The 23,402-nt window shown below is 38.7% G+C and overlaps 1 protein-coding gene across 1 annotated transcript in view; it reads right to left on the minus strand.

Moving 5' to 3' along the window:
* LOC101125479 (zinc finger X-linked protein ZXDB-like) overlaps positions 1–14,807 on the minus strand; it is a 29,486-nt gene extending 14,679 nt beyond the window's left edge. Inside the window, exon 1 of the mRNA XM_019018851.2 lies at positions 12,339–14,807. Within this exon, the coding sequence (XP_018874396.2) occupies positions 12,339–14,738 (2,400 nt within the window). The 5' untranslated portion in view covers positions 14,739–14,807. The remainder of the gene's footprint in view (positions 1–12,338) is intronic.
* Between the last annotated feature and the right edge of the window lie 8,595 nt (positions 14,808–23,402).

Genomic DNA, 23,402 nt, shown 5'->3' on the forward strand with positions numbered 1-23,402 from the left:
AGATCAACGATATGAATAGTTGGGTCTTCAAAAAGATAAAACTGATAAACCACTATCTAGAATGGCCATGAAAAGAAGAGAGAATATCCAAATAAATAAAGTCTGATATGACAAAGAAGACATTACAACTGATAACATAGAAATAAAATAGGTCATTAGAGACTATTATGAAATACTATCTATATACTCACAAACTAGAAAATCTAGATGAAATGGATACATTTCTGGACACATACAACCTTCCAAGAATGAAGGATAAAAAGCCTGAACAGACCAATAACAACTAGGAAGAATGAATCTCCAATAAAACATATCCCACCAAAGAAAAGCCAAAGACTGTATGGATTAACAGCTGAATACTACCAAATATACAAAGAAGAATCAATACCAATCATCCTGAAACAGTTCCAAAAAATTCTCCTTAACTCATTCTGCAAGGCCTGTATCACCCTGACACCAAAATCAGACAAGAACACAAGAAAAAAGATTAAACTGCAGACCATTATCACTGATTAACATGGACACACAAATTATCAACAAAATAATAGCAAACTGAATCCAACAGCACATCATTAAGATGAAACACCATTTTAAAAATGGGCTTTATACCAAGGATGCAAGGATGGTTCAACTTATGCAAATCAATAAATGTGATATATCACATAAATATAATTAAGGAAAAAATCCCTATAATCATCTCAACAGAGTCAAAAAAAGCATTCAATAAAATTCAGCATCCCTTCATGATAAAAAACTGTTAATGAACCAGGCATAGAAGGAACATACTTCAAAATAATAATAATGGCCATATGTGACAAACCCATAGCCAACATCATACTGAATGGGGAAAATTTGAAACATTTCATCTGGAACTGGAACAAGAGAAGGATGCCTCCTACTCTCAACACTCCTATTCAGCATAGTACTGGAAGCCCTAGACAGAGCAGTCAGGCAAGGGAAAGAAATAAAAGGCAGCCAAATTGGAAAAGAGGAAGTTAAATGATCCCTGTTTTGTGATGACATGATCGCATATCTAGGCAAACCTAAAGATTCTACCCCAAAAACTCTTACATTTTAGAAATGAATTTAGTAGAATTGCAGGATGCAAAATCAACATACAAAAATCAGTGACTTTTCTATACATCAATAATGATCTAGCTGAGAAAAAAAACAATAAGGCAATCCCATTTCCAATAGCTACAAAAAAAGTACCTAGGAATACATTTTAAAAAGAGGCAAATGATCTCTACAAAAAGAAAAAAACCCTACAAAACACTGATGAAAGAAATTGAAAATGACACAAATAGAAAAACATTCCATGCTCACAGATCTAAAGAACTAATAGCATTAAAATTACCATACTGCCTAAAACAGTCTGCAGATTCAATGCAATCCCTATCAAAATGACACCATTTTTAACAGAATTAGCAAAAAGAATCCCAAATTTCATATGAAACCCCCCAAAAAATCCGAATAGCAAAAGCAGTTCTAGCAAAAAGAACGAAGCTGGAGACATCACTTTACCTTACTTAAAATTATACTAGAAGGCTATAGTAACCTAAACAGCATGGTACTCTTATTAAAATAGTAACATGGATCAATGGGACAGGATAGAGAACCCAAAACAAAAAGCCATATATTCACAGCCAATGTATCTTTGAAAATGTCAAAAAGAACATACATCGGAGAAAGAACACTTTCAGCAAATGGTGCTGGGAAAATTTGATTTTCATAAGCACGGGAATGTAACTGCTATGTCTTACCATACACAAAAATCAACTCAAGATGGATTAAAGATTTAAATGTAAGGCTGAAACAAATATTCTAGAACAAAACCTAGGGAAAACTCTTTTGGGCCTCGGTTTAGGCCAATAATTTATGACTAAGATCTCAAAGGCACAGGCAACAAAAACTGACATAGACAAATAAGACTTCAACTAAAAAGCTTCTGCACAGCACAGGAAATAATAAACAAAGTGAACAGACAACCTGCAGAATGGGAGAAAATATGTGTAAAGTATACATCCAACAGGGCACTAGTATTCAGAGTATACAAGGAACTCAGCCAACTCAACAAAGAAAGAAAATCCCATTAAAAAATGGAAAAATGACATTTATGGAGATTTTTCAAAAGACCTACAAATGCCCCACAGATATGTGAAAAAAGTATTCAACATCACTAGTCATCAGAAAAAAATGCAAATTAAAACCATGATGAGATATTATCTTACCTCAGTCAGAATGGTATAATTAAAAAGTCAAAGAATAACACATGTTGACAAGGATGTGGAGAAAAGGGAACTTTTATACATTGTTGGTGAGAATTTAAATTAGTACAACCTTTATGAAAAACTAAGTATGGAGATTTCCCGAAGAACTAAAAATAGAACTACCACTTGATCCAGCAATCCCACTGCTGGATATCTACCCAAAGGAAAAAAAAATCATTATATTAAAAAGATAGCTGCACTTGTATGTTTATTTCAGTTCTAGTCACAATAGCAAAAATATGGAATAAACCTAAGTGTTCATCAATAGATGATTGGATAAAGAAAATGTGGTATGTATACACAATGAAATACTATTCAGCCATAAAAAGAATGAAATCACATTTTTTGTAGCAACATGGATGGAACTGGATGTCATTATCTTAAGTGAAACAAGTCAGACACAGAAAGACAAATATTTCACGTTCTCACTCATAAGAACTCCCATATCTGATGGTGAATGTGTAAATTAGTACAAACACCTTGGAAAACTGTTTGGCAGTACTTACTAAAATTTTACATACCTAGCTACACTCCCATTTATTTATTTGATTGTTCATAGCAGCATAATTAGCACTTGCCAATAACTGGAAACAATGTAAATGCCTATAAGCAGAAACTAAAAAAATTATGGGTGAGGGATACACTATAATTCTACAACAAAAATAAATGAACAAGCCACGTGTGGTCTCCTATGCCTGTAGTCCCAGATACTAGGGAGGCTGAGGTGAGAGGATACCTTGAGCCCAGAAGATCAAGGCTGCAATGAGCTATGATAGTGCCATTGCACTCCAGCCTGGATGACAAAGAGAGACCTTCTCTCTTAAAATAAAAATGAATAAATGAATTGTTTATACATGCTAAACCATGGCTGAATTTCACAAACAAAATGTTGAGTAAAAGAAGTCAAAAAGAATATAAACTTTCCATAAAGTTTAAAAATAAAACTAATCTGTAGTTTTAATATATTCACACAAAAACTTGTACACAAATATTGATAGCAAAAACTAATAATACCTAAAGGTGGAAACAACTCAAATGTCCATTAATTAATTAACAAATAAAATGCAGTATAGCTATACAATGCGATACATTTCAGCCATGAAGAGTGAAGTACTGATATGTGCTAAAACATGGATGAACTTTAATAACATCATACTAAGAAAAAGCCAGACACAAAAGCATATATTGTACAATTCCATTCATATGAAATATGCATAATAGACAAATCCATAGAGACAGAAAGTAAATTAGTGGTTTCCTGGAGATGAGGGAATGGAGAATGATTATGGGATTTCTTTTCAGAGTGGCAGAGGTGTTCTGGAATTACCCAGTTGTGATGACTCAGCAACATTATGAATGTTTTAAAAATGACTGAATTGTATATTTTAAAATGGTGAATTTTACATTATGTGAATTTTATCTCAATAATAATAATAAATGAAGAGAAACAAGCAAATAAAAAACATCTAACTTTTGATTTTGAAAATCAAGTTATTTATTTTGGTACAGGATGGTAGTGACTAGCAGAGAATATGAGGGAGCTTTGAGGTTCTGGTAATCCTTTCATCTGAGTAGTGGTTTTATAGGTGTATTCATTTTTTGAAAATTAATAAAGCAATTTTGTAATGTATGTTATATTTTTAAAGTATGTTATATTTCAATAAAAGTTATAAAAATAAAATTTACAAATTAAAAAATGTTTTAGGGCCAGTTATAATTCAATACATGGTAACTTAAAATTATATCAAGAAATAATTAAAATACACAATATAGCCTCACAACTAACAATCTATAGGTTGTTATCTGGAAGCTTATTGAATTGAATAATCCAACAATCTTGAAAATAAAAATAAAAATCAATTAGCAATTTTAAAGGCATGAATCAAAGATTCACATTTAGTTTAAAAATACTCTTAAAAATACTTGGAGTGGAAATACTTAAAAACACCAACTACTAAAATTATCATGTAAAATAATCAATAGCCTCCAATTTCATAACATTTTGGCATTTCATAGTCAGGGCCCAAATCTGTAATTTTTCTCTTTACTTATTACTGTCTTCAAGAAACTTTCAAAAGATAGATTGTATTAGACAGACAGATTACCAATGTTGCAATAATGGCTCTGATTTTTTTTTATGTCTAACTGTAACTGGAAAATTCTGGACATGCTTCAAAATTGTCACTATGCTTTTATCCAGATGTTTTCAACCAAAGACACTTAGACCAAAACACTTGGCTATAGAGCAAACTTAATCATTTGATTGTTTAAATTCTATTTTCTCATTTCTATTTTTGGGAAGAATCCTCAATGATTTTTATAAATACAGGCAACATTTTATCTTTAAGAATTTTTTTGTCCCAAAAGAATCTATGGTGAATGACAACAAGAATCACTTTGCAAATAATATTCTATCCAGTGTGTTTTTGCAATACTCAGTAGATTTGGTACATAGATTTAGCAGTGAAAATGACTATCCACTGCCTACTGTAAAAATGAAATATAATAAAAGTTAGTCAAATTTTTAGATTTCACATAGACTTACTGCTGTAGATAAACTATTCTAAAAATGAACTGAATAGAAATATGCTGAATAATATACAAGAGTGGATTTATCAGCAAAATTTATAAATACAGAGAATTTGATTTAATAAGAAATTAATCTCTTTTTTCCAATTGAATTTGCCTTTCGTTCATTTCCATAAGTCTTCCCTGTTATCTAAAAAAGTAGTACGGCTAGTCTAGGTTTTTCCATTTTCAAAGTAACCACATTTCTAAAGTTATAAAGACTTATTTTAACAATGTTCTTAAATCCTAATGCTTCCTAAGTACATAAATGAAAGTGACATACCCAAATGGCAAAATGAGCCCTCACATAAAAAATAGAAAAGCAAGTTTTACTTAATCAACGCTATTTTAGAAAGTGAGGCAAAAATAATATTGGCTTATTCCCTCTTCTACTAGCATGTCATAACATTTGATGCAATTCCTATTATTATTAATAATTTAAAATAAAACAAGTTCCAGAAAGCACAAGAACATAAAATGACTTTAAAGGGAAAGTTGTTGCATCTCTTTGGAAATATCAAGGGTCAAGTTTAGCATTAACGAACTAATGCCAACACAAATCGGGAGGAAAAATAGTTCTCACTCTGCCTAGCAGCACATTCTAAAATTGGACCTCGCCTGGAATGAACTTCTATTCACTGAGTCATTGCCTGTGGAATTTCCATTTTAGCTCTCTAATTTGGCTAATTTCCCCACAAAAAGACATGAGAGAAGCTTCCTTCTTCCACATGCAGTATTATGTTATTTCACACTGCAGTTATATCCCTCTACTGTGTACACAGGAAAGGGAAATAAGTCTTGACAAAGATGAATCATTTCTTGACTTTATTCCAAGGAAAGACTGGCTTAGAATTGAAATGTTTTCATTTTGGCTACCATTTGCAATTTTTATTGTTAAATGTATTTATTTTTTAAACTGACAAAAATTGTGTATATTTATCATATACAATATGTTTGAAAATATATGTAACACTGTGGAATAACTAGATAGAGCTAATTAACACATGCATTACCTCATATACTTACTTTTTGTGGTGAGAACATAAAATATTATTTATCACTATAGTGAGCTTTATTTTTTTTATAATGGGCTTTGTTTCCTTTCCAAATGTATTCAGTTAGTTATACTTTATTCAGAATGTGAGAGACTTGCTTGATGATTAACACTATCCCCCATCACATGATTGGTGAAGTTTCAGGATTCTCCATGTTAAACTCCAGTAGTTGTCATTCCCAAGTATCAAATGAAGTCTTTATAGCCTTATTTTCAGCTAGCATACCTATATAAAATAACTACTTTCTAATTAAAGTCTTGTTTTTTTTGTTTCAGAAAATTAAAATTTGCTTGTATGTCCAATATAAGGAAAGTAAAAATTATTTCAAAAATTACAGATGTAAAATCATTTATTTATTTGCTATGGTTTTCTCATTTGGAAACAAAATGTTTGTTTTATACAATTTCCAAAAGATCACTCTCAGGTTTTATACTTAATATATCCGGGATTCCAATCTAGAACAAATCAAAATATAGCATAATTTACAAATTATTTCCCATAGTATTTTGCTATAATTAAAGCTACCAGTCACAATTCTGTTTAAATTTTAATTTAGGACAGTTTATCCTAATTGCTGTATTGCAGCTTAAATTTTAGATTCTTAGAACTTTTTGAAAAAACTTTTGATAATCTGCACATTGAAATATTCCTCAAAATTTTCTGTCCATACCGTGAAAATAACAACTGCCATTCTATTTGAATCTGTATAATTCTAATACATAACCATCTAGAAATTGATTATATATTATTTTTCATTGCTTGCTGAATTTTTGTTTCTATCTAGCTTGTAATATGTGTGGGTAAAGGGCAGAATTTGTCAAATATGTGCTAAAAATGTTTGTTTGAATAAAGTAATGCAACATACTTTTGTGTTATACTTCATAGTGCCTCACACAGAGTAGGCACTCAATAACCACCAGCTGCTTAATAAGCTGGTAATGATAAGAGGTAGTCTAAGGATTCACAGTTAGTGCTCATAAGAATAATTATCTCCTTTGTTTAAAATACTGAGTTAAGGTATTTTCCATAGGCAGAATGATGGTTAATGTGTTTTGCATGTGCATAAATGTCAGCAGAAAACTAGAATGAAATGTATTGTTCTGTTGACAATGCAGGACAGCAAAGTCACCACCGAACAAAATGTAATTGCTAGGTAATTATACTATTTATTTACTCTCTCTTTTTTTTCACTCCATGCTCACTGAGTTATCACCATTAGTAGTCAGGGTAACTATAAAATGTGTTACATTAGGGTGTAAAGAGAAAAGAGGATGTGACTTCTGTAATTGAGTTTCCATACATCATCACTTGCCATGTTAGCTAATGAAAGAGAGGATTATGAGTAAGAAGCCCAAGTATCACATCGAAGTTGGTTTTTGGGCAATCCTAGTCCTATCTCTTCCAATTTAAGAGAAATGCAGTTAAAACTCAATCTAACACAGTTTAGCATGAGAAACTATTGAAATTAATGACTAAGCAGTATCCTCCAAATTATGGAGATCTGATTTGTTATATTAATAAGCACCAAATAAAAAATACCTGTTGAATATCTGTAGTAGCAGAAAGCAGTAGTAAGAAAGAAATGGAAGCCAGAGACGACATAGCTCATTTTGATACAGAGTAGTCTGGGCTTATATTGTACAAGGTTGAAGAGTCCTGCAGATTCTCAAAGGGAAATAACATTATAAACATCAAATGTGAATCTAAGAACACATGAGGGAGCCAAACAAGATAAAGTCGTCTAACAGTGTGGATAATCTAGACTATGCATGATTTATTCAGAGATAGCCATAGTTTATCACTTCCTGATAAATTAAGCATGTCCTAATCTTCTTTGCATAAATATTCCTGAAAATATTTTATTACACAACTTTGTTCATATTAATCAAGTGTAATTTTTATAGTATCCAAGAAATCCTTAGGGACATTTTTAATCTTCCTTTCTCTTTCTGATGGGTGTCCTATACATTCAATAAGTCACCAAATTATATTCATTTCCTCAATTAGGACACATCGCCTATATCTCTGTCTCTTCTCGTCACCACTTCAGTCCAAGCCTTCATCACAACACTCCGGAATTATTACAACAGACTCCTAAGTGACTGCACTATTTCCCCCATTGTATCCACATTATACATGTCCACTATATTAATATTTTTATATAATCATATTTGACTTCCCTTCTCAAATATCTTCACTGGCTTTCAATCATATCCAGAATAAAGTCCTATCTACTCTGACTGGTTTGTATTGCCTTCCAGAATTTGGCTCCATACTGGCAGTCTAACCCTAACACCCAGCACTTACCAAATATGAGCCCTGAATTTGAGTTAGGCTGTTTTTCACAGTGTTGTGTGGCTAATTCCATTCTGAGTTCTTTGTGCTTTTCTCCCAGGCTGGAATTCACCAACACTCTTCTTTATATAACTAAATGTAACCACCCATTAAGCTCCAGCTCCTGCCCCTCCTTTCACTCCAAGCCATTCATTTGGTGCCTGAAAACATGTTTGTTGATTTTGTTTAGTTCTAAAATGGCTAATAGGTGAATTTCTATGTCCTCTCCAAAATTAAGATATGGCTCATATTTTACTCTTCTTATCTATATCCCTAGTATTCTACCTTGCATTCTGTAAGGAGTCAGTAAATTAACTTGAAATATGCAGAGGGGACCATAGCTTAAAAATTGTTACCAGAGGCCCCATCTATTTAGATTTCATAAACATATAAAATTAATTTTTAATGATTGCTTTGCTTGTTATAGTTTTTTTGTGCTTAAACAATCTGTTATCTAAACCCTTGGTCCCTAGCCATTTTGGCACCAGAGACCAGTTTAGTGGAAGACAATTTTTCCACGGATGGGGGGATAGTTCTGGAATGATTCAAGCACATGACATTTATTGTGCGCTTTATATTATTATTACATATTCACCATAATGTAGAATCAGTGGGAGCCCTGAGCTTGTTTTCCTGCAACTAGATGGTCCCATTTTGGGGCAATGGGATACAGCAACATATCATTACGAATTAGATTCTCATAAGCAGTGTGCAATCTAGCTTCCTCCCATGCGCAGTTCACAATAGAGTTCATGCTCCTATATGAGAATCTAATGCCACTGCTGATCTGACGAGAGGTGGAGCTCAGTTTTGCTCCCTGGCCGCCACTCACCTCCTGCTATGCAGAACAGTTTCTAATACGCCATGGACTAGTACCTGTCCATGGCCTGGGGGCTGGGGACTCCTGCTTTAAACCCTAGCATACAACTTGCTTTTTAAAAAATTGTTAAGCAAATCTATTTTTCAAAAAAGCTATATATATATATATATTTATATATATAATTATTATATAGATATATATAAATATAAAAATATTATGTATTATATATAAATTTATATATAATATATATAAATTTCAATTACATATATAATATATACAAATTTCAGTTTTTTATATATATATATAAATTTCAGTTCGGCCTTACATTTCAATTGTCACATATTTTGAGTGAGTTGCATTTAGTTTAGTTTTTATCATCATGAAGTTATCAAGTGGATCTGTTTGATACCAATAATTACCAAGGGATTATGAATATTCCCATCAGGGAGTTAATCATTGCTTTATGTGGAATCAAGGAACAGTCAAAAATACCCTGTTATACTAACGCCTTATCTTATTTTTCTTGGATGAGAATATAAAGCATTTAATCCACAGAAAAAGATGATCCTCGTATTTCAACAAGTTTCACTTTTACTATTCAAGGCTTTCAATTATGTAACACTATAATGAGATAACTGGTAAAAATGTCAAGATTAACATATTTAAACTCATGATAAATATGCTCATCAGGATCCCCCAGAATCAAACCTTCCTGCAAGGCATTTTTTATTGTGTTTTCAATTGGCAAAATGTTAATAAATCAAGGACTGAAGATAAAAGGCAAATGAGATAAAATTAAATCATGTTCCATTGTTTAAACAAAAAGGCAAGCTTATGCCAACACTAACAGAAACACTAATATGTTTACAGTCACACTTCTGTCTGTAATTACATGCCATGTCAACTATCATGGTGGGACAGCAGTATTGAAAAAGAAATCTTTTGAAAAAATTGAACAAAAGAAACCATGTGAGCCCACAGACAATCACAAGATCTTTATCTTAAAAAAAAAAAAAATTGTCCTTTGAAAATTCTATAGACCATAACAAAAGCTTATGATAGTTTTCATGGGAGGAAATAGGTCTAAGGGATTAAGGAAATTAAATTAAAATATCTATATAGTTATGTATCTTAATGGATGCCTATGACCCTTGCTTTCACCTCAGGCCTCTGCATTTTCTATAGGAAAATAATAATAATCTATTTAAGAGGACTTAACTAATGAAAACACATTTCTAAAATGGCTTAAAATCTTCCTAAAATACTAAGGGAGAACTGTTAAATGGTTAGACACAAAATTCTATTTCTTTGAATTACAAATTTATGTGTATTTTTTGCTTTTTCATTGAATAAGTACAACCAACTTAAAAATTATAAAGACAGTAAAGATGTATATCAAGGTGGTATATATTAAAGTGCACTGTTAAAGTGCCATAATAATTGTTATCCCCAAGTATCCACATGTAAACAATACTGGGTTACAATAGTTGAAAGCAGCTAATAGTGTTTGCTACCAGGACCACATTGTAAAAAAGGAAAAGTAGAACTACTTCTCACTAACGCCTTATATAAAATGTCTCCATTATTATCTGATTCATGTATAAACACATTGCCATCTAAATCCAGAAAATTACTTCTCAATGTACACACATACTTGCAGTAATACTGTGACTGAAAAATGGGCCATAAGAAGAATGGCTGAGAGATGGTGACCATGAAAGAGACATGTCTAATTTAAATGTAAGTAAAAGAGATTCATGGCAAGGACTGGTGTACACCTACAAGGAAATAGCGTGGAGTACAAAGAATGTAAGAGAAATCAATTAAGGTGGGAGGCAGCAAACAGTTATAAACAAAATAGTCATGAAACTCAAGAGTCGAATGGGAGAGTGGGAAATATTTTCTCTTTGTTTTGAGCTACACACACACACACACACACACACACACACGTTACTAAGTGAAATATATTTGTAATTTGAGCTAGGTACATTTTAATATGAACTGTAGATCTGACTTTGCCATAATTACCTCACAGGATTGTGAGGATCAAATATAATAGTTGTGAAAGTGCTAAATTATAAAATGCTATACTCACATAAGATAGATGGTATCTACTCAAAATGCAGACAAAACTCTCTCATTTCAACTCTAAGAGTAAGCCAGCAATGAGCTCTCTACGGCACAGAGGGGAGAAAAATCTCCCTCTGGTCTATGTCCAGATTGTCTTGGAAGAATAGGCTGAATACTCATTGCATGAGCTGGCTTTGAATGCAGACCGAAGATACTATCAAATTGGTCTAATGGACATGTGGCCAATGCCACAAAAGAACTGTGTGTAGAAAAATCCTTCTTAATCTGTTGAAGAAATAACTTCCTTTTCCTCTTTCTTAACTTTCACAAATGTTTATTTCCTGCACAATCCTGATACTAATTTGTGCTAATTTCTCCCCTTTGAGGAGGGAAAACAAGGGGCAGGAAAGGGAATGAAGAGTCACCAAAACATGCTGAAACACATATAACATTTTCCTTTCAATACAACCTACCGGGGTAGAAAAATAAGTCTAGGATGTAACACATATGTTCACATTGCTATGACCATTTTACAGATAGAAAACTGAGGCTAAGAGAGACTAAATAACTTATTAAAGGCCAACTTATTCAAAACCACAAAGCAAACATTTCACTCTGGGTCTGAGTGATAACAAAAGCCCTTGTATTTTCCACAACAAAAACATACCTTCATCATTTAAAAAAAAGGTTAGAATGATAAACAGCTAAGAAGAACCAACTCCTATTTTTAGCTCTTTTTTTTTTTGAGCTCTATCATTAGATTTTCGTACTGTGTAAAACTTCCATTAAATTTTTAATGTAAAACACCAGTTCCTCAATCTTTCATTATTTAGTGCTACAGGGCTCAAACCGCTTCTCATTACAAGTACAAACAATAATAATTGCAAAATGCCCGAAAATTTTCAAGAAAAAGCACAAAATCACAAAACAAAACAAAACAAAACTGAAAAGACCTTATGAGCAATGTGTTCAAACCACCACAATTTATAAATAAGGAAATTAAGGCTCAGACAGGTTAACTGACTTGCTCAGGGTCACACAACTTGTCAGTTCCAAACTCAAGATCAGAATTTAAATCTCCAAACTTGTAGTCCAGGGCTGTGCTCTTTTTGCAAACCAAAAAGAAATGACTGCACTTAAATATTTAGTCCAGAATATCCTCAAAATTGACTGTAATAAAAGTTAGCCACATAGCAAGGAATGAATAGAGTTGCTTCATACCAAAAATGAGCTGCCAGTCACAGTGATAAGATTTCTTTCTTTCTGAGAACCATGGTTTCCTGCTGCATTGGGGAATCCAAACTGGGTTTCTCCCTCCTGTCCAAAGAAGTCAGAGTTAGGATGTACGCTCCACTCCGCTTTGGCTGGTGTCAGTAGTTCTGAGACACTGTTTTCACAAAGGGTGCTCGAAGGAGTCAGAGCATCTGTGTCCACTGTTAGCTTACTGCTGGGTGTCAAAGCTTGGGGCTCTGGACTGGAGTTTTTCATGGCCAAAGAGTCCAGAGATCCCAATGGCCCCACACTTACACTTGAGACCTCATCCATATTTAAGGAGCTCTGCTGAAAACCAGTGGCCGCCGTTCCGAAAAAGAGAGAGGTATCCAGGCTTTGAGGAGGGTCGCTGGTGGCCATCAAGGACGGAGGATCCACAGCCTGCCCTACGGAATTATTATTAGCAGGGAGGTGCCCTGCCAGAGTCGAGCTCACAGAAGCCACATCAATAGTCAAGATTCCAGAGTTCACCAATGCTGTGTCCAGCAATGCAGCAGAAGTACTGTCAGGTACATCAGAGAAGAGAGACACTATCTCTGCATCACTGAGATCATTCTGTCTCTGGCTGGTAAGTTCACTGCTGGGTGTAAGAGAATTTGCTGCTTCTAGCTGAGCTAAGAGATCCTGGCCCACCTTGTGCCTTTTGGCCATGTGCGTCTTCATGCTGTGCTTGGATGTGAAGAGTTTATTACAAGTGGAGATCGGGCAACGGCTTTTCCAAGTGTCCACATCCTGCAGGTGTTTCTTGGAGTGAATGTAGAGGCTACTGCGAGCAGAGAACCTGGCACAGCAGCCTTCCACAGGACACACGAAAGGCTTTGTGCCCAGGTGGGTAATGCTGTGGCCTTTCAGATGTTCGGCCCTCGTGAAAGATTTCCCACAGCCTTCCACAGGGCACATGAACCTCCGGTCATCGTCGTGCTTCCTTTTGTGCCTTAAGAGTTTGGACATGCTGGTGAAGTTCCAGCCACAGCCATCAAAGTCACAAAGGAAAGGTCTCTCGCCGGTGTGACTCCGCAGGTGAATTTTCAGCCTACAAGCCTTGTCATATTGCTTGCTGCAGCCAGGGAAAGAGCAGGAAAACAGTTCCTGTTCCCTGAAATGGGCGCGGTTATGGGAAAACAGAGCACTCACTGTGATAAATGTCTTCTTGCAGCCAGAAAACGCGCACTGGTAAGGCCTCTCGGGTTCGAAGTGGCTGCGCTGGTGGGCGCCGAGTTTGGCCTGCGTGGGGAAGCTCTCCTCGCACACCTCACATTTGAACGAGTTCTCCTGCTCATGGCCCTTCATGTGCGCCTTGAGGTTGTACACGGTGGTGAAGCTCTTGCCACAACCCTCCGCAGGGCAGCCGAAGGGCCGCAGTTTATCGTGCGACTGCAGGTGCCTCTTGAGCTTGTAAGAGGTGGTGAAGGTCCAGCCGCAGCCACCCAGGGGGCATTTGAAGGGCCTCTGGCCCTGGCTGCTGCTGTGAGTCAGCAGGTGCACCTTCAGCTGGTGCTTCTTGGCGAAGGTTTGCCCGCACAGCGCCTCGGGGCACAGGTACAGCACCACGCCTGGACCAGAGCCCAGCAGTCCGCGGGGACCCAGGGCGGCGGCCGGGCCCTCCGCCTCCTCCTCAGGCGCCGGAGCTGGCGCGGGTTCGGCCGGCTCGGCTAGCAGGAGGTCTGGCGGCAGCTCTGGGCAGTCACCCGGGTGCGCGGCATGCGGGAGCCCAGCTTGCGGGGCGATCAGACACCCGGGCTGCTGGGCAGGAGCGGCCCCTGGCTCCCAGGCGTGTGGTGGGGGCGTGGCCAGGGTGAGGACGCCGTTCTCAAAGCGCAACAGCAGGTCCTGGTTGTGGATAGTGACTGTGCCCGCGAAGGCCGCGGCGGGGCTGGGGGCAGAGATCGGGGCCGGAGTGGGAACTGCGGACAGGCAGCGGGGGCCTAGCGCAGTGGGCCCCGCGGGATTCGCGCCGCTCTCGCCCCCCTGGAGCCCCGGGCCCTCCTCGGCCTCCTCCCTCAACACAGGCCCTGCGGCCTGACCGGAGCCCGCGGTCTCCACGTCGCCACCCACCGGGTCAAGCAGCACCAGGAAGAAGTCGTCGCCGCCGCCGCCGCCGCCGCCGCTACGTTGATGGGGCCTCGGCGCCAACAGGCTTGGGCCAGGGCTCGGTGAAGCCCTGCGGGCCTCCTCGCGCCGCCGCCCGGGCCCGCCATCTTGGGGGCCCCGGAGCAGCAGGAGGCGGCGCGTGGGGACCTGGCCAGCCGGCGGGTCAGGGCCTCGGTGGACCCGGCCGCCACCCGCGGGGATACCGCCGGCGCCGCCCTGTAGTGTCCCGCGAGCCGGGAGCAGCTTTGGGATTTCCATCTCTGCGTCCGAGAGGCTCGGCTGGAACCAGAGCCGAGGAGGAGGCGCCACCCCGCCCCCTGCCGCGGGCCTGAACATGTTCCTGAAAGGGGGAAAAAAAAGTGCAATGCGCGGAAACTGGCCCTATCAGATATTAAAACGTATTCAACGCCACAGTGATTTAATATTCTGGTACTGGGTCTCTGGAACGGAATAGAAAGCCCAGAGGTAGAGCCTGGTATGCATAAATATATTCTACAATTAATATAAGTAATTAAGGAGGTCTTCTGAAGTAATGGGGAAATGACGACATCTTGTTCAATAATGCTGTGGAACACCTAGGTATCTATCTGGTAAAAGCAATTTTACTCCGTGACTCATTGTATATACCCAAATAAACACACCCCAGCCCCTCCCAGTGTTAGACATGTTGCTTCATACTTTTTGTGTGTTAAAATTTGTTTATTGGCTGGCTACCTGGCTGGATTGATGGATGAAAGACAATTCCTGAGAGAATAAACTGTCTCTGTGTCAGCATTAAACCACCATAGTGCTGGCATTTCTGCCGAAATTGCCCTTCCCCTTCCCACCTCTGCGCGGGACAACTTCCATACTCACAACTGTCTTGAGCAAAGTGCTCGGTACAATTTGCCACATAGTTCAATTTTTGTCTGCTGATACAGAGATTAGAATGAGTGAGAGATGCGGCCAAAACAGATTAGCACTCTTCAGCCTACAAATGCAAAGTCTGGAGGATGAAACAATTTATATTGAAATCTGGAAAAAACCCAACCCGCTCCTGGCTTCTGCCTATACAGTGCACAACCTAAACCAACTCTTTGCCCTTCGACGATCGGTTGTACCATGATAAATTTCATGTCCACTCTCATAGCGCAATGAGGGCATTGCTCAGTTTATTCTGCATTCTCCAGCACATTCTCTGGGCAGGAGTTCCAGTTAAATGTGTTAAGGTTAAACCCTCAGTCACTCAATGGACTCTGCCAAGTAATGTGCACAGACGATCTTGTCCAATCGCCCTGGTGTACCTGCTCACATTTAAGTGTGGTGGCCCAGTCTTGCTGGGCCTTTGGTGCCTAATGTCCTTATTAATGATGACGACAATTCTCCAATTTGTCTGTCATGAATGAGTTTGGAATTGACACAAATATAGGGTGAAATATCTGAGATGAGAAGGCTTAGAGTGATGAACAGATTGGTGGTGGTGGTGGTGGGGGGGGTGTAACCTGTTGTTTAAATACTCCCAGCTCTCTCGCCCTCTTTTAATAACAGTGGACACTTGGTCTCTTGAAAATCAAGTTTTTCAACCATAACTATTCGAACCTCATCAAAATTTCTACTCCACATACTTTTCTTTCTATTACTTTTTCTGGAGGAAGTATTTTTCAAATCTGAAATTAGAAGAGTGCATATAACGTATCTGTATAGTTTAGATTATTTTACAAATGCAGACACCTATGTAACCAGGACCAAGGTCAAGCAATAGACCACTGCCAACCTCCCAGAATACAGCTGCTGTACTCCTTCCAGTCACAACCCACACTCTCCTATATAGATATAGTAATTGCTCCGACTTTGTAATAATCATTTCACTGCTTTCCTTTATAGCTTTATCACTTTTGTACGCCTCCCTAAACAATAGAGTTGATATGAAGTTGTATAAGTGGAATCATACGGCATGCTTCCTTTTATAGCTTGCTTTTTTCACTCTGTATTATGCTTGAGAGACTCGTCCATGTTGTTCATAATAGCTGTAAGTAAGTAGATCCTTTGTCTCCATCGACTGTCGTTCCAGCATATGCTTATAGCAAAGTGATTATTGTATGATTATACCACTCCATTCTACAGCAGATGGAGATTAGGATTGCTTCTACTTTTCAATGATTATTGTGAACATTCTTGCACATTTCTAATGGACACATGTGTAAAAATCTCTCTAGGGTATATATCCAAGAATAGAATCACAGGGCCATAGGGAATGGATATCCTCAGCTTTACTAGATGATGCCAAATTGTTCTCTGTAGTGATTGGGAGAGTTGTCAATCCCACCAGCAGCACAGAGAGTCCTTACTGATCCACATGTTCACCTACACCAAGTATTGCCCGAATTTAAATTTTGCCGGTCTACTGGTGGGCAATATCCAAATTACTATTAAGCTTTAGCACATTTTCGTGTTAATGAGCCTTTTGGAGTTTCTATTTTGAGGAAGGCCTATTCAAATTTACCTCTTTTAACCCACGTTTCTATTTTATTGTTCATCTGATACTGACTTAATGAGTCTGTTAAATATTTTAAATACTCTTCCATACCTGCGGCCAAAATACTCCCTTGCTCTGTTTGTATTTTCACTTGCTTTGTGCTCTGTTTTGTGAACAGAAGCTATTAATTATAATATAGTCAATTTCATCATTCTTTTCCTGATGGTTAGTGCTTTTTTGTTTTAAGAAATCTTTTCTGTTTTAAGGAACCCTGGACCATGAAAGCATTCTCTATATTTTCTTCTAAAATATGTCTGCTATTGCCCTTCATAGTCAGATCTTAATCCACCTGCAATTGATGTTTGTGTATTGTGTTAAGTAGAGTTCCATTTATGTATATATGTATGTAAGTAAGTGAATATCCAGTTTTCTCAGTGAACCACTTATTGAAAAGTCTGCCTTTTGCCAGTTGATTTACAGTGCCATAAATCAAGTATCTACACATATGTGGGCTAGTTCCTATACTCTCTATTAAGCACTTGTCTGTTTGAAATACCTCACTGTCTTAATTACTACAGATCCATAGTCAATTCTGATATTTGGATTAGGCAAATCAATTCTACCTTGCTCTTCAAAAGTGTCTTGGCTACTTTTGGTCCATTTCAATTCCATTTAAATTATAAACTAATCATAAAAACTTCAACCAACAGCTAGTTTGGGGTTCTAATTTGAATTGTGCTGATATTTTAGATTTGACTTCTCAATATTGAATGTTCGATTCGTGGTTATGGTCTATCTCTTCTTTTAATAAGATCACCTTTAATTTGCCCAAATATTATTTTATATTTTTCCCTCAAGGCAACTTTTTTATCCTAGGCATTTAATATTTTGCAAATCATATGTTTGAAATTTCTATTGTCTAAATTTATAGCTCTAAATAGCATACAATTGGCTTTTGTTCGTTAAGATTTTATCCTATAAGCATATAAACTCTTCTATCAATTCTAATAATTTGTCTGTAATACTTTGTAGAATTTTATATACACTGTCATATCATCTGAAAATAGTTCCAGTCTTTCTTCTTCCTTTCCAAATATCTTATTCCTTTTTCTTGCCCTGCTGCTCTGCCTGGGACCCCACCCCTACCCCCAGTAAACTATTGCATAGAAGTGGTGATAGTGGACATCCTTACTTGATGTAGCTCTTGAAGAGAAAGCTTTCAGTGATTCTCCGTTAAGAATGATGCTTGCTGTAGATGTTGTGTTCTGCAGCAATATGGATCCAATCAGGAGATAGAAAGCACACAGTGATCTAGAAGGGGAAAATTTAATATAAAGAATCATTAAGCGATGATAAAAGATCTTGTATAGGATACAAGACAACTCTATGTGGGGTTTTCTGGGGCTGGGAGAGAGTACCCAAGGAAAGACAAGCTTAGAATGAAAGCTTCTCCCCAAGGATGGATTTTATACCTAATTGGAGAAGAACCTACTGGATGGCAGAGAAGTTCCACTGGTTTGCCAGTACCTAAGCTGGTCTACAGAGGCAGAACTGGTCTACGGTCGCAGAGGAAGCAAGAAGGCACCCTTTGGAGCATGGTAGTGTGGACAAGCCATAGCTGGTGGCTAGTATGTGGTGTGAAGTAGGGGTTGGGAGTCCTGTCTCAGTTGGAGGCCTGGAGTAAACAATGCCCCTTGCACAGGATCAGGGTGGGGGCTCGGTGTTGAGAGGGCTGCAGTATTGAAAGGACTACATGAACCTGGTCATGTGTGTGTGTGTGTGTGTGTGTGTGTGTGTGTGTGGCTGCGGAGCAAGTGAGCAGAGGGAAGCAGTGGGCAGATGACTTGGAGTACAGGATGTCCCAATCAAGAGGGCCACAAGAAGCTGATCATCAGGGCACACCAGGACTGCAGGTTTGCTGAAGGACAGTTGTTCTGGGCCCAGGCCTGGGACAAAACATCCTGAATGTCCTTACCTCCACACCTCTGAGAGCCAGAAATCATAGAAGTACCCTTCCTTTTTCAATGTCTGTCCCTCCAGAGCCCTCTATTAAGTAAGTGTAACATCGTGCTCTTTGATGCTACTTTAAAAGAGAGATGCTTAAAGAATCCCTCTATTATCGAAGAATATATATTGACTGGTGAATTTGGAGCTAAGAGGTAATAAATAGATAACTGGCTTCATATCCTTTATCAGGTTAGAGGAGTCCATGCTGTCTGTAGTCGGTATGAATAGTAGGCACCCTACCTGCCAGGGTTATAGTTGTTGATTGCACAAGGGAGATTATCTACCACCCTGTTTTTGCTTTGGTAAGCCTACACTTCACCACTGGGTAATATAACCATGTAACAAAACTGCACTTGTACCTCCTAAAGGTATGCAAACAATACTAATGATTAAAGAAACAGGCCTGGGTATTTCAGGGATTTTAGTTGACTATTTAGGATTCTCGGTGGGCCCAGTGTTCCCAGACCTGAACTGAGTTTGCTGCAAAACCCAGCCTCTGGCACAAAGGGGCATCAGTAGCTTAGGGCATAGAGCCTGTGAGCCCTATAGTCTAGCCCTACCCAGTATTGGCCTGCTCCACTCACAAGGAGAGCTTTGTTGTGTTGTGAGATTGCGTCTTCCACCATAAATGTGAGTAGCAAATGTTCTCTTCAGGAATAGACTAATTTAGTTTATACCTTAAATGCTGCTCTGTTCTCCTGCACCAGAGTTAAACAGATAAAAGGTGCTTGGATTTCATTTCAAGTCATGCTTTACAGAGCCTTATCCTTGCAGAAGCAGGGCAGTAGATTCCCGAGTTAGTCTCACAAAGTGTATATCTCTAACTATATTGGCAGTTTGAGTGTTTTAGTCACACTTTTCTCAATTTGATTTAGGGCCCAAAATAGGCAAAAATTCATGGGAGAAAATAGCCCATGGTTTTGCCCTTCTTGTGTGAAATCTGAAATTCTTTCACTACCACGAGGAGTCACTATTTAAGCCTGCCCCATGGGTAGTTGTCACCACTAGACTTCCAATCAGTCACTCTCACTTGCTAGAAATGGCTTAGAACTAGGTTTTGTGGAAAAACAGACCTCCAATCTGCAGTCTCTGAAGGAGAGTGACACAGCTGTGGTATCTTTCCTTGCAGGAGAAAGGGGAACTGGGAGCCTCCCATGTTGAGCTGGCTGGGAGGAACCCACTAGGGCTCACATCCTCCCACTGACAACCTTAGTGACCCCTGTCTGGTAACCTCTGACCCCACACACAAGACCAAAGAGGGAAAGAGGAAGTGCGAGCAGCTCAAGGATGCAGTTTTTGTTCACCGTGTGAACAACCCTCACCCCAACCTTCCATGCTCTGGCCAAGGATGCGGAGCTAGAGCCAAGATTTGGTAGTTTCTGAAAACTCAAGAAGTTGTTTCTCTTGTCTGGTCCAGGTGGAGGATGAGGGTAGAGGTTAGGAGTAATTCTGCGTTTCTGCCAAGGGTAATTCCGTGATTCTGTCACACTTTTGGCGAGCTTGACAATTACTGCACCACGGAAAACAGCCCAAACACAAAGCCCTGCGACCCCTCCAGAAAAGGTAATAAAATTTCCTAGCATGACCAGTGTCTGTTACATTAAGCTCCAGTATTCCCTCAAAGTTTGTATGGGTGTAGGGTTTTTCTTTCTCCCACTGTTTTGTCTTAGTGAAAACACTCCAAACCACACACAGGGATAGCTCGGCCACTACAAGATATTGCCCAGGTTCTGATTCCCTTCCATCTGCAAGCTTGTCATCTTCTGACTGGCTTAGAAGAATTTCTAAAAAGGGAATCACCTGTGCAATGCTCTCCCTGTGGAGGGTGTTCGATCAGCATCTCTGTGGGGCCAGAAGATGGACCAGGGACTGATGGCCTGAGCCTTCTCCAGGAAAATTTCACACTGTTTGCCAGCAGAATGCATCACTAGGAAGTACTGTCTCAGTTATTTGCTCAGTGGGGGACTTTACAGGACCTAAGTCCCTGCCTTCCACCTCTGTAGAACAATCAACCATCTTTGTGTCCTATCAGCTTTAACTTCTCAAAAATGTATGTGCTACTTTTCTCTTGCCTTTCATCCATGTGACCTAATGGAGATAGAATATTCACATGTATCTTTACCTTCTGGCCATTCCACTGTCATCCTCACCTCTGCCCTCCTGACTCCAGGGGTGTGGTCCCTAGGCCCTCAAGCAGCAGTCAGACAGCCTCACTTGGGCCTGGGCTTTGACTCTGAGTTCTCCATCAGGTGAACTGTGGACTCAGGCTCAGCTCATCGATCAGGACCTGGTGCAAAATGAGGTCCACCAGCCAGATGGTCACCTTGATCAGAGGAAATGCTTTTCCCTGCAGCTGGATCAGCAGCAGAGTTAATGGTTTTCACATCATTTATCCCACATGTACAGATGCAAGACCACTGCTTCAAAGCCCACTGGACTCAGATGGTTGGCTTTGCTTCCTGAGCTTCTCCCAAACTCTCAAGGCCCAGGCGGAGGAGAGGTCTTTAGTTCCTAACCACTGGCTGCATTTTGCCTCACTCTGCCCTGCACATGACTTAACTTTTAATTAAAAAAAAAAAAAAAGCACTTCCCCCAAAGGTCTGACAAGCTATGAGACCTTTCAGTGGGACCTTGAAGGATGAGGAGGCATTGGGAATGACAGTTTACAAACTGTCCACAGGAATTGATTGGAATATTTTTTGTAATAGAATAGTCTAAACCCCGTTAGCATGTTTGAGTACTTGATTCATCACGTGGTATTTGGAAAAAGTGCTCATCACTTTTTTATTTTCTCACCAATGGGAAACTAATCCAGACTGTTCCTTAAATATCAGATTTCTCACCCATAACTCTGTCCACAAGTGGTTCATATCTGAGTCAAACATGCTCCTATACCATCAAAGTAGAAAGTAGGACCTTTCTTGAGATGCTCTTTACTAATAGTGAAAAAAAAAACATACATTTACACGATGTGAAACAATACTTTGAAAATATGACCCAGAATGTGAAAAAGCAATAGCACACTAAAATAAACACATAGAAACAAATAAGTCTTGACCATTTTTATTTATTATTGATGTTTAAAGATAAGTTAACTGGCAAATACATCGTCAAAGATTTTGCAGTACTTAGGTGTTGCTTTGAGGGTTCTTTGACGCAAGACATGTTGCCATTCCTTAAATTTAAAACTAAAAGAAATTATATGTAATTTATATAATTTATAAAATACAAATTATTTATATTTTATGAGCATAACTCCTTACCAATAATCATAAGACCTTACCACATTCAAAATGACAATCATTTTCATCACCTCCTAAGGCTTTCTCATGCCCCTTTTATGTTGCTTCCCTCCCTACCCATCCCCATCCCTGTTCCTAGGCAACCACTGATATACGTTCTCTCACTATAGATTAGTTTGTGCTTTATAGAATTTTATATAAATAGAATTATACACTGTATACTCTTTTTTGTCTTCTTAAAATCAGCATAGTTATTTTCAGATTCACCCATGCTGTTATTTCTATCAATAGTTCATTACTATTTGTCATAGTATAGTATTTCATTGTATGGTAATTTGGCTTGTTTCCAGTTTTTCACTAGTACAATTGAAGCTGCTATAAACATTCACATACAAGTCTTTATGTGGATCTATGCTTTCATTTCTCTTAGATGAAAACTCAGGGACAGTAGTATTGTACATGTGCGCTTAACGTTTTAAGTTCGGGTTAACGTTGCAGATTGATCTCACCTTGCTGCTTAGAGTACTGTTGACAGTACAGATTGAATGGATTTGATCTCAGACCATGCTAGTCGGATTAATCAGAGTGGGTGACTAAGTGGCATGTTATTATATCAGTGGGTTAAAGATGACCTCCATATATTAGCCTTTATATTGCCATTATACTTCCTCACAGCAGGCTGAAAGCCTGCCAACGCCAAACTCGAATTTTTCACATATGCAATTGCTTTAAATATAGCTCAAGTAAGCATATGTGTAGCCACTTAGGGCTTGCCTGCCTTGCATGCCCCACAAAACTGCACTGACATCTGCTAGCCACATTTAAGGCAAACACAGGGGCTATAAAAGACCCCATGCCACTGCTTGCCTCCAGAACCCTCTGACCCAGAGACTCCCTCTCCTGCTGCTGAGTCATATCGCCCAGACACATAAGGCCCTCTCCTATTCTCCTCTACCCCAGGAGTTACCTTGCCCTCTTCCCCTTCTGCTCAGTGGCCCTCTGCTGCTGCCTCTGGAAGGTCTGATGTGAGAGACCTCCCCTTTCTGGCAACCTGTCAAAGCACCGCCGAAATAAAAAGCTTCTTGGCTGGGCGCGGTGGCTCACACCTGTAATCTCAGCACTTTGGGAGGCCGAGGCGGGTGGATCACCTGAGGTCAGCTGTTCGAGACCAGCCTGGCCAACAGGGTGAAACCTCGTCTCTACTAAAAAATACAAAAA

The sequence above is a fragment of the Gorilla gorilla genome, chromosome X (genome assembly GCF_029281585.2).
Source record: "Gorilla gorilla gorilla isolate KB3781 chromosome X, NHGRI_mGorGor1-v2.1_pri, whole genome shotgun sequence".
Taxonomy (NCBI): domain Eukaryota; kingdom Metazoa; phylum Chordata; class Mammalia; order Primates; family Hominidae; genus Gorilla; species Gorilla gorilla.